The sequence below is a fragment of the Ischnura elegans genome, chromosome X (assembly GCF_921293095.1).
Source record: "Ischnura elegans chromosome X, ioIscEleg1.1, whole genome shotgun sequence".
Lineage (NCBI taxonomy): Eukaryota > Metazoa > Arthropoda > Insecta > Odonata > Coenagrionidae > Ischnura > Ischnura elegans.
In genome coordinates, this window is record NC_060259.1 from 41980260 (window position 1) to 41993241 (window position 12982).

Here is a 12982-nt window from a genome sequence, read left to right on the forward strand (position 1 = left end):
GAGATGATGATGATTTCTGTCCCTCAAAACTCTTGATTTTAGTGCTGAATAATGTTATTTTTATCATACCTGTCAATATTAAAACTCTTCATCAACAACATAAGTAAATTGGTTATAGTTTTTTCTTCATTAATAAAACAAAAACTTTGAAATAATCACCCCAGTGATATGAAGAGATGAAGTGAAGTAGTAATTAAAAATGGTAGGCATTTGTTCATGCTGAGTCAGGAATTGATAGCAGTTTGATTATTTACAATCTTAAATTCCTCTCATAGAGTATTCTCATTATGAACCATTGTTCTTCATAACTTCCCACATGGAAATTCTGATAAAAATTGATCAGGTATGACCACGAATTAAATCAAGTCCAATCTGATTACATCAGATCTGTTTTAACTTGACCAGGTCTGCTCGCAAGCTACACAAATAATGCACAATCTAATATTAATTTAAATGCTCTAATTTAATCGACACACATAATGTACAAGCTAATTTCATTAAATTCCAGATCAGACCTGATATAACTCAGTCGATTTAAACCACATCAGAACTGGAATTAAATTAAGTCTGATCTAATTAGACAAGTACTAGGTTCCCAACTTGGGTTTGGAGACTTCAATGGGTGACGTTTTTGCAAGATCATAAGTATGCAATGCAACATATACACTCTTTGATAATTTTTTCTAGCACTTTAAAATAGCCCCACACTTGAAATTAGGCAGCTAAGCACCCAGCAGGAAGTGTTTCATGGAAAAATTTTAAAAACCAAAGTTTCTAACTCCCAAATAATTTTGAACGATGACTTTCTAGACAGTGTATACCAACGGATGCTGACTTTACCCTCTATTTAATTAATCTAACCGACTTTCTCCACATGAATAGGTTATAACTGTGAGCTAAATATATAGGATATGCTTATTTATACTACCTATATTGTAACTGATGCCGTTTGGCGAGGTTCAAAGGTAATTTTAAATCAGCATTCACTAGGGAAGGAGAGCTGACACAATATTGTGTGTGAGAGTTTGTGTGTGCATAAGGAAGCATGAATGGACTCAGGTGTAAAGTGTTCCCCCCTTCCTCCCACGATTCCCCCCGCTTCCCGATTTCGGGTTTTTTCCGTGTTGCCCGTGACCAGTGAATAGGGGATGATGTAATCTGCAACCCCACCCTCTATAAACTCAGAGCATGCTTCGGCAACCCCCCCACCCAATGTTGACGATTCGAAGAAAATCTGCCTCTTTCCGGGTTTCCCCCACCTGCCTCAATCCCAGAAAACCAACCCTCTCTGGGTTATAAAACCTGAGCGTATTCCAGCTTGGAAGAACACATCATTCCCAGCCTTGTATTGCTGCCGAAGGCCCTGCCAGTCAGCTAAGACACATCCTACTTATTATGTGGAGGAGAGGCAGAGAAAGGAACGAAACATGGAGGTCAGACTGAGAGGTGAAGAGTGGCAAAGTAGAGGAAACAGGAAAACAGACGATAGATTTCCCGCGTCCAGAGGAAGAAAGTCACCCCACGACATCCAGATTTAAATATTCTCTCAGCCCAACGCGAATGAAGACACATCGACCCCAACAGGAGCCAGCCAAGGAGGTCATCCCCATGACTGATAGCCGGAGAGCCGATAAGTAAAACTGTCATCCCCCAAGTTAAGAAGATTCACGAAGAAATCCCATTTTCCCCATTCAAGAAGAGAAGAACCGTGAAGAAGACCCATTGCCCCATAAGAATAGGGTGGTTTCCTATTATTTTTTTATTGCCTAAATGGAAAGATTATTACTCCTGGAGTACGTATTTCACGCTTTTAGATTTTTAAATGACGATATCTATTTTTCGCGATCAGATGAAAAGTGAACATTTTCAAGCACGCGAAAACGCGATGCGTAAGTATGAATGCCAGGAAATCTCTCTGTACGACGTATTTCTGGTTCCCGCTGCCGCCCTGTGAGGTGACCTTGAGGCGAGGCTTAGCGCTGATACGACGCAGGCTGCTAGAGGGCAGCTGAGTACCCTGCTGGCTGGTAGCGCTTGGCTTAAATAAGGATTATTAATACCTTATCAAATGAAGAAAACTTTCCGACCCTAGCCAGTTTTAACAAGTGATTATTGAGACGTGTTTCCCTGAGTTCTGCGCCTCATGCATGCATTGGTAATCTCAGACGATGTAAAACTCCTATCTACTCGTATAGAAACTAGGTCCCTGTGATGTCAAGTGGAGTGGAATCGTATGGGCGCCAATCTGTCCCTTTTCAAATGAGGATAAAATTGGACCATTGCCATTCGTCTAAACCGGTATTTCTAAAACGAAATAATTTGTATGTTATGAATACACTAATGGTGGGTAACGAATCGCTATCAATGCCTTTCGTTTTCTTTGATGAAGGAAACTACCCTATCGTCCCTTGCATTTTTTAAAAATTCATTTTGCCCTTCCATTGCCCGTGAATGTGTGAATATTTTTAGTATTTAGGACAGAGTATCTAGGAATAGTATTGGCGTTTTCATTTCAATTACTTCTGCATTCAAGCCAGCTATTCACAAGAAGAGAAGATTCTTGTTTATTTTTTTGTATTATAATTGTCATTTGTTTTGGGTAGATCTAACTAATTTAGTTCTTTTTTCACTGGTCAGTAGTGTGCTTTACAGTAAAGAAAAACGGTCAATTTCATGTGTTTCAGTGTATTTTTCCTTGCTGACTTTTGCATTAAATGTTTTGTTGAATTTGTATGTGTAGCAAGCCTTCATTCTTTTGTGCATGCCAGCAAGCAATCAGCAAAGAAACCCACCCCACACCCACTTTCCCCCCTCTTTCTTCCTTCCCCTTCCCTTTCTCCCAACCCATGACCTGTCCATCCTGGACGAACCCTCCTACAGTCCCAACCCCCCAACACATTATAATATCTACTCATGAAGATTTATGCAATCTTGGCCTATTAGTATGAAAAAAACCTTCTTCCCCTTAGCACGTGCAAAATAACTCCTTATACTTGCTGTCCAAGCGGACACTACTGGTGTATTGATAGAGGCAGGGCTGGGAAAAATACAAGCTGAGGAGTATTTGAAATACGAAATAGAAAATACTAATGTATTTAAAATACGTATTTTAAAATATTTATATTTGAAATACTGCTCAGCCCTGACCCCCTATTTTAAGTGGTACCCCCTTGCAATAGAAATTATACCTAAAAACCTTAGAAGCAGCCTAAAGAATTCCTAAGCTGCAAAATGTAACACTGCTAGATTCTCAAGCCACCAAGAACAAAAAAAAATACGCTAAAACATCAGTACACCACAGTCTCTGAACAGAACCTCTTAACTTCCTTCCTGGATACTGGATGAATACCCCTAACATTGGACATGTCGGTATATTAGAGATACATTGGAACATTGAAATACTGTAAGCTTGTATCCTTTTCCAACATTTTCCTCCATGGTTTTATTTTTTTGAAGCCCATATTAATGACGACTAAAAGACAGAAAATGGGAAGTTATCTCAAGATAAAGTGTGGTGGTGTTTGGAGGAGGCGACCGACAACTAAGGTCATTTGTGCCATGAGGGAAGGGTAGGTAAGGAAGGGTGGAGAGAAACTCGGTGTTGGCGTTAGCCTGCTCTTAACGAAAGGCACCAAAGGGACCATGGCATAATGTCCAATCTGAGGGACAGAGCGTTGCGCTTGAAATGTCCCCCACACGACATTCAAGCAGAGATTGGGCAGCCTCTGCAAATAGGGTAGTTTCCTTCATCAAAGAAAACGAAAGGCATTGATTGCGATTCGTTACCCACCATTAGTGTATTCGTAACACACAAATTATTTGGTTTTTGAAATACCGGTTTAGACGAATGGCAAGGGTCAAACTTTATCCTCATTTGAAAAGGGCCAGATTGGCGCCCATGCGATTCCACTCCGCGTGACGTCACAGGGACCTAGTTTCTACACGAGAGGATAGGAGTTATACATCGTCTGAGGTTACCAATGCATGCATGGGGCACAGAGCTCAGGGAAACATGTCTTAATAATCACCTATTAAAACTGGCTAAGGTCGGAAAGTTTTCTTCGTTTGATAAGGTATTAATAAACCTTTTTTAAGCCAAGCGCTACCATTCAGCAAGGTACTCAGCTATCCGCTAGCATCCTGCGTCCTATCAGCGCTGAGAGCCTCGATCAAGGTCACTTCACAAGGAGAGAGGGGGAACCAGAAATGCGTCGCACGGACTTTCCTACTTACGCGTCACGTTTTCGCGCGCTTGAAATTTTTCACTTTTCATTTAATCGCGAAAAATAGATATTGTCATTTAAAAATCTAAAAGCGCGAAATACGCACTCCAGGAGTAATAATCTTTCGATTTAGGCAATAAAAAAATAATAGGAAACCACCCTATTCTCTGCCACCGCCGGGATTTGAACCCAAGCCCACTAGGTGGGAAGTCAGCACTCTAGCCACCACACAAACCCCATCCCCTCCTGTTGAGGCCCAAGCTCTGCACACAAAATGCAGAGAGTGAAAGAGAGGCATACCAAAAATAACAAATATGTATGTACTTCCAAAATTGGCTTAACAAATTAGAAATAAACATCTTTTATTATACATTTTACTTACCCCAGGAGCATATTCCACCGGCTCCATGCCCCTGCAATCAAACTTAATTATAGTTGAGAATGCTGGCGGCTCACTTGCTACATATGCTTGCTCACTCTTGGGCATAACCACTGAAATAAAACACATTCATAAAATTAAGAATGCACCAACAGCATTGGTCACCATTCAGCCAAATGGCCAAATTTCACAGTCATTTAGTACTATAACAGCCAACACAGGTCATCGGCTATCCAAAATTTCCAGTATAGTATCCTGTGATTCAAGGATACACACACGTAACATGGAGCCACTGTCCCAGAAGGAAGGATCCAGTGGTGATCCAAATCAAGTACATATACACAGGGGATAGCAGCAAGACGAACACCTGGTTATGCATGGAAAGCATAAGATTCTGAGGTAATGAAGGATAGAGCTGGGGTACATATACATATCATATGAGACCCAGATATCATATGAGATCGGAAATGCACTACTAACAGACCGAAGCTCAACTATGCGAAGCCAACTGGTACGACGGCTTCGATTCTAGCTGTTAAATTTAAGTATACCGGGACTAGCCACGGTGATAACTTTACGGGAGTCACCCGCAATGCACAATTGTGCGAAAAATCCACAGAGAAAAAAATCATTCGCCTTGACTGGGATTCGAACCCGGATCCCTCTATTTCCGGCCGAGTGCTTTAGCCAGTTAAGCTACCGAGGCGTCATTCTTCCCTGTGAAATGCGCACAATTTGGACTGCTCGTCGCATAATATGCTCGGCAGTCCATACCACCATGTCCGGTATAGTCCACAAATTTCCACAGGGAAGAATGACGCCTCGGTAGCTTAACTGGCTAAAGCACTCGGCCGGAAATCGAGGGATCCGGGTTCGAATCCCGGTCAAGGCGAATGATTTTTTCTCTGTGGATTTTTCGCACAATTGTGCATTGCGGGTGACTCCCGTAAAGTTATCACCGTGGCTAGTCCCGGTATACTTAAATTCGTCAAGAGAGAACACCCCTTGTGTTCAAAGTTCGGGCTTTACTCTCCGGCTGTGGTGCCATGCGCACGATTTGGACTGGTCGTCGCATAATATGCTCGGCAGTCCATACCACCATGTCCGGTATAGTCCACAAATTTCCACAGGGAAGAATGATGCCTCGGTAGCTTAACTGGCTAAAGCACTCGGCCGGAAATCGAGGGATCCGGGTTCGAATCCCGGTCAAGGCGAATGATTTTTTCTCTGTGGATTTTTCGCACAATCTAGCTGTTAAGACGATGTTATTTATGATACAATAATTGGCATGGCAAACTAACCACTTCCATACCATATGCTTTTAAACAGATGTGTATTTAGAAAATAAAGAATATACTATATGAGAGCTTTCAAGTCTCCAAAATCCAATAAAAGATGAACAAGAGGTGGCCATGATGGAAAATAAGAACCAAATTTACACGGTTTGTCTTATGCATTAAAAAAATCTTTCAATCACCAAACTCCCACACTAAGCTATTCATAAAGAAACATGGATATCTCGAAATGGAGCCACCACATACCAAATAGACTATATATTAATTGATAATAGAAGGGTAAAGTCATTGTCTCCTAACCCAGTGGTCATATCTTATGTCCCTCTATAAGTCAAATAGCTCTGCTCTTGGCAATGCAAGTGGCAACTTTTGAGAAACCATTTAAATGCACCATGGGTGACCAGTGACTAGCATGAGAATTCTCAATTGTAGTACTTTTGGAATAAATACCAGCACAGCAAACAAATCACAAGAGACAATATGATATGCATGGGTTCACAAACAACCCTATGACATGGTCAGATCTCTTTACACCACAGAAAAAAACAGGAAATCAATTAGTCTAAGTATAGTAAAATTTATGATATAAATCTGTTAAATATAAAATATCATGATTTGAAGATTTTGAAATTAAGGAATTTCTCTGCTAAATTCATTGAACTGTTTCACTGACACTGAATTTAAATATGATGAAGAATAGAAAACTTAAAGCAGACATATTTCCTGTAGTAATGCAATAACAAAATCTTGAATTAATGTACTTACATACAGATCGGACACGGCCACAAAAATGGCATTTAGATGCCAAATTAGCCTTCCCTCTACCAACATCAGTCTCCTCATCCGCATTAAACTCCATATATTGTGCGCTCATCTCATGGCAAGAGCTGCAAGCAAACTAGAAGGGATTGAAAATAGATAACATTAAAAATAAAGCCTTACCTATTTTACACGATGCACAAAGGTTAAGAAAGGACTTCGCTGTTTCACAAAATAAAATATATTTGCGATCGGTTTCGATACAGCGTATCATCATCTGGCAATTACAAGTATCAGTACATAGAATTTATACCCTTGATAGGTAAACCCTTATATCCTTCAAGGGTATAAATTCTATGTACTGATACTTGTAATTGCCAGATGATGATACGCTGTATCGAAACCGGTCGCAAATATATTTTATTTTGTGAAACAGCAAAGTCCTTTCTTAACCTTTGTGCATCATGAAGGAGTTTCACCATGTTACGCCAACCACCATCGCATTTATTTTACACGAGTCAGCTCCTCCAATGATGAGCGGTTATATTTAATTTTAGCCACCAGCCAATCTTTGAGTGACCAAGGAGCATTGCAGGAAGTGCTCCTATTATCCTTGCATATTAAGTATTATCCTTGCATTTCAATCACCCTGCTTTCTCAAGAGCTCAATTTTTTGGAGCCATCACAACCTGGGCCAGCAACCAGTACACTTCATGTCCCATGCAACACCATTTACTAATGAAATTAAATCATAAAACTATAAGCAGAAAATCATGCAACTAATATATAGAGGGTTGATACATGCTAAATCGTTATGAATTTATTCACAGGTAAGGAAAGAGCTCACTCAAGATTAAGCCACAGGCACATGAAAGGCAATTTTCAGGGCAGGGGGGATCAGTTCCTTCCTCTGTTTCATTATGGAGCGAGGATTTTTGTTTAATAGTGCCCTAAGGCTTCACTTGGATTTTAAATGGAACTCTTCAATCAGCAGTAGAACAGTCAACCCACTAGGTCAGGGGTGGGCAATAGGGTAGTTTCCTTCATCAAAGAAAACGAAAGGCATTGATTGCGATTCGTTACCCACCATTAGTGTATTCATAATACTAAAATTATTTGGTTTTTGAAATACCGGTTTAGACGAATGGCAAGGGTCAAATTTTATCCTCATTTGAAAAAGGCCAGATTGGCGCCCATGCGATTCCACTCCACATGACGTCACAGGGACCTAGTTTCTACACGAGAGGATAGGAGTTATACATCGTCTGAGGTTACCAATGCATGCATGGGGCACAGAGCTCAGGGAAACATGTCTTAATAATCACCTATTAAAACTGGCTAAGGTCGGAAAGTTTTCTTCGTTTGATAAGGTATTAATAAACCTTTTTTAAGCCAAGCGCTACCATTCAGCAAGGTACTCAGCTACCCAATAGCAGCCTGCGACGTATCAGCGCTAAGCCTCGCCTCAAGGTCACCTCACCAGGCGGGAGGGGGAACCAGAAATACCACGTACGGAGATATTTCCCGGCATTCATACTTAAGCGTCGCGTTTTCGCGCGCTTGAAAATTTTCACTTTTCATTTAATCGCGAAAAATAGATATTGTCATTTAAAAATCTAAAAGCGTGAAATACGTACTTCAGGAGTAATAATCTTTCGATTAAGGCAATAAAAAAATAATAGGAAACCACCCTATTGTTTGGGCTCAAGGGCCACTTAGTATGAGCGAAGGTTATCCAAGGGCCGCAACATTTACAATGATTTCAACATTATATTTAATTTCAGAAAAGAAATATAAATTTTATAATAGAAATTAAACAATAGTGGTAATTCTATTTAACTTATTTACATATTTGGTTAACTAAGTGGTGCCGACTCCATGGGGACTGGGGGGGCCCAAGCCCCCTCAAAAGTTGGTTATTGTGTGAGGAAAAAATGTGTCAGGCTTGTCGATTTTCCCCGGAGTGTACAGATATCGAGATTCAAGTTATCAAGGTTCTAATGTTGATCATACAGCTCTTCTAAAATGCTTAAAAAACTTTTAACTCATTACTTATAAAATTTCCGTGGGCAAGATTCCCGGTTGGGGCCCACCCAATATTTTTTGTAAGTTGGCACAACTGGGTTAACTGTATATTAGTTAGATTTTTAGCTGCTAGCACATTTAATTACACAATCAATTTAATGAGGCATGAGTACCCAATCACATTTTTTTAAAATTCTGTGTCCCACCATCACAAACACTGTGGCGGGCCACAATTTGCCCACCTCTGCACTAGGTCATCACCCTCCTGAGTAAGGAGTGCAGAAACAGAAACTGGCCAAAGAGAGACTTATTGGTATGGTATGGTATTTGGAGGGGGCGACCGACAGCTGAGGTCATTTGCGCCATGAGGGAAGGGTGTGGAAGGAAGGGTGGAGAGAAACCCAGCATCGGCGTTAGCCTGCTCTTAACAAAAGGCGCCAAGGGGACCACAGCTTATCGTCCCATCCGACGGACGGAGTGTATCACTTGAAATGTCCTCCACACAACATTCAAGCAGGGATCGGACAGTCTCTGAAAATTCTCTGCCACTGCCAGGATTTGAACCCGAGCTCGCAGGGTGGGAAGCCAACACTAGCCACCGCACTAACCCGATCCCCCGAGAGAGACTTATTACTAAGTTTTGCTGCTAACTTTTTGAAAGGATAAATACACTATGGGGAAGGTGAAGTCACTCTGCAAAGGGGCAGGCGTGGGACAGAAAGCCGCTCACAGCTGTTTATCATTTTCGCCAGTTTATTTTTGTCAGTCTTGGTGGCGGCAGGGTTAAATTCTCGCCAGCTTAACTTAAGGTCGTGAGTTTGAGTTCAGTCAGGATAGGAAATTTAACCTAGGATAGGAAATTTACTCCCTCGACATGGTTATGTATGCCTTCATATTATCCATGAAGGATTTGACTTTACCTAGATATAAAGCATTTATTGTTATCATTATTATTTTCCATTTCATAAGTTCCTTCAACTCTGAATTAGACAAACTTTTTTCTAATATCCATAGTTCAAACATGGTTCTCTTCCAGGTCTTCTCCGTGCAATTCTATCCTACGCTTTTCACATTTAATTGAATTCCTCATATTCTCAACCATACTTCAGGCAATATACAACTTCATTTCTCAGATGACTAAATTTTCCCTCCCGTAGATTGAAGGCTTCATGGCTCCAATGGCATTATTTTCTCCTCTCATTTCTATAAAGTCCTCTGTCGCCCATGAAACCAATATGCTCCAAACATAGTTCATACAATGCTCCAAACGAAGCTTTTAAATCAGTTTTCCTCACACATTTCAGTTACTTCAGGGCCACCTTTGACTTTTTCCACTAGTCATTTCTAATAATTAAAACATTAATTTTCCAGAGAGGGCAGGCTTATCTTCACCTCCCTGTAAGGGTAACCTGCCCAGGTGCAACTCAAACCCGCACACTGGAAGGCGAGGACTTCACCCTACTGCCGCCAAAGCCTGTAATCTTACATCAGTACTCTATTATCTGTTAAGTACTACCGTTTACTCAGACTTAAACTGCAATTCATTAACAGAATTAGGTAGATGGAAGGGCAAGATAGGGTATGACAAAAAACATTCCCCAATTTCTCTTAACTTTCAAATCAAGAAATTTAAAATTTGCTGCCCACTTTTCATGAGTTAGTGATGCCAATAGAGTTCTGGTTCATTTTCTCATACAGGTAGAATTGCTGATTGAGAGAAGAGTGTAAACAACAAAGAACCATGGGAGGCTTATGCGTGGAAGGCAGGAGTAGCTGACAATCTGTGACCAGCTAAGTAGAATTTCGTGATGCCATCCACGGGGTTGTGCCATAAGAATCATGATAAAAATAATAAAATGTAGGCACAGCACCTTACTACTTTTTGAGTCATTAGCAAATGGATAATGCAATTGGAGTCTAATCAGGACAGGACAGACATGAAAATGGTGCAGAGATTTAACTCAAATAGCCAGATATAGTATGAATTACAATGATTGCATTATCTACATTCTTCTTCAAAATGTGATGCTACAGAAGAATGATGAGGATCAAATGGATCGACCAAGTTATTAATAAGGAAGTCGTAGCAAGAGTAGGGGAGAAGAGAAGCCTCACAAAAACCTTAATAACAACCTTACAGGGCACATTTTGAGACATGATAGCCTAATGAAAACAATCATTGAGGGACAAGTGGATGGCAAGAACGGAAAAGGAAGACCTCAAACAAAATATATGGTACAAGTAGAGAAGGATGTGAAAGAGAAGAAATACGTAGATGTGAAAAGATTAGCTGATTTGAGAATTGTGTGGAGAGCTGCATCAAACCAATCTAAAGATTGTCGACCACTGATAATGATTCCTACAGTTGCAAACCTACCTCTTGATATGATTTGTTGTAGTTAAAACAGTTATTTATACTAGCATGCTTTTTCTTTAACAATTGCTAAATGGTATCTGTGAGACGCGGCAAGACAAATAGCATTCCAAAATGTGACATGACTGATGGAGGGTTAAGAGGTTTCAGCCCCTCAAAATATTCCCCATACATGACCTGATCTTCCATATTATTTCTACTGTATAGATACCTTTTTCTCAACTTATACACAACCAAACTCTACAAATGATGTACCAAAATGCACAGAATTTATCAGAGAACATGCGACGGCATATCTTACTTCCTAAATATTGCTATTGTTAAATTAGTGCGTAGGTTTCCGCGGCGTCGTTCACGATGACTGCTAATTTCCGGGTTCTCCAGCCGCGTCTGTCGTTTATAGTTGACTACAGTTTCGGAAGCCATCCTGCTTCCGTCTTCAGGTCGAAGGTGAGAAGTGTTCATTTTTTGCCATTTGCCACTTGTCAGCCATTGCAGAGCATGTTTGGAGTGAGGCCGGCCATAACATTGAATTTGAAAAAGCGAAGATAGTGGCAAAAGAGAGTCGCTACTACCCAAGGCAAATTAGGGAAGCGATTGAAATCCACAAAAGGCAAAATATTAACAGGGACAACGGCTACCCAATCAGCAACGTTTGGAAGAGAGTTCTGACCAATCAGCGCACAGGAGGAGATCGGCCAGTGCTATATAAGACGGCAAAAAATGAACACTTCTCACCTTCGACCTGAAGACGGAAGCAGGATGGCTTCCGAAACTGTAGTCAACTATAAACGACAGACGCGGCTGGAGAACCCGGAAATTAGCAGTCATCGTATTGCTATTGTTTCCTAAAATTGGTTTTGAAATAATTAAAAAAAAAAAACAAAAACCGGTAAATATTCCTGATGTTAACGGCGCACAAACTGATACATTTGTTCATTTGCAACAATATCTCGCATTTTTTAAATAACTTTTATCAAAATGCGGCTGACTCCACATTCAAGTCTCCTGTTGATACGTAAGTATGAGTCATCATGTGCGTTTAACAGAGGATAGTGTAATTACTTCCAATGTTGTGTTTAAAGAGGTCCTCTGACCTCAATTTTTACATGAACATTCCAATTAAATTTGTACATAAGACCCTACTTTTTTTCTACGTTTTAAAATTAGAAACGTGCCTATCCCTCTGTTGTACCTGCATTGAAAAGAGCGGGGGAAGCCCGCTGGGAGCGGGCGCAGCACGCTCGTTTTCATATAATAGCTAATTAAGTCAATAATAGCAAAGAATCAATCCTTTCCATCAGGTTTTTATGCATGAGTTGCACTTCTACTCAGGAGTGGACATCAAAACAACATTAGAGAATTATAGTGAGAAGAAATGGGAATGGATAGCGGAATGGAAATGTAAAGTGGATACCAGTCTCAGAGAATTTAATGGATGTATTAAAAAGACTGATGAAAAGTAGAAAGGCTAGGAAATTAAATAAAGAAGCTCTGAGGGGGGCTGTGAGGAGAGACTACCAGGAACTAGAGGAAAATAGAATCCAGGAGATTGAAGATACCCAGAATGTAGGGAAAGAGTGGGATAATATTAAAACTGTGTGGTCAAAGCAGACAAGAAGTCAATCCGCTACGTTGACAGTATAAGAATAAAGAAGCTTGGATAACAGAGGAAATGTTAAAAGAAATGGAGAAGCAAAGGAAGTGGAACAATGTAGTCACAGGGCAGGACAGAAGGATGTATAGGGAAATAAATAATTGATTGCAGCATTATAATTAAAGGGAGGCTTAGTGGAAAAGACAGTGTGAGGAAATGAAAAAGTTTCACAAGGATGGAGAGGCACGTTGCAAACCAAGATCAAGTAGCTATTGGGTGGCAAAAAGAGGGCAAGATATGCCAAAAATTAAAGCTACAGATGGCAGGATG

The 12982-nt window shown here is 40.4% G+C and overlaps 1 protein-coding gene across 1 annotated transcript in view; it reads right to left on the minus strand.

Annotated features, from left to right (window-relative positions):
• LOC124170975 (UPF0587 protein v1g245604) overlaps nucleotides 1–12982 on the minus strand; it is a 46253-nt gene that overhangs the window by 472 nt on the left and 32799 nt on the right. Inside the window, exons 3-4 of the mRNA XM_046550069.1 lie at nucleotides 6663–6795; nucleotides 4606–4715 (exon numbers count right to left, since the gene is read on the minus strand). Of these exons, the coding sequence (XP_046406025.1) occupies nucleotides 4606–4715; nucleotides 6663–6795 (243 nt within the window). The remainder of the gene's footprint in view (nucleotides 1–4605; nucleotides 4716–6662; nucleotides 6796–12982) is intronic.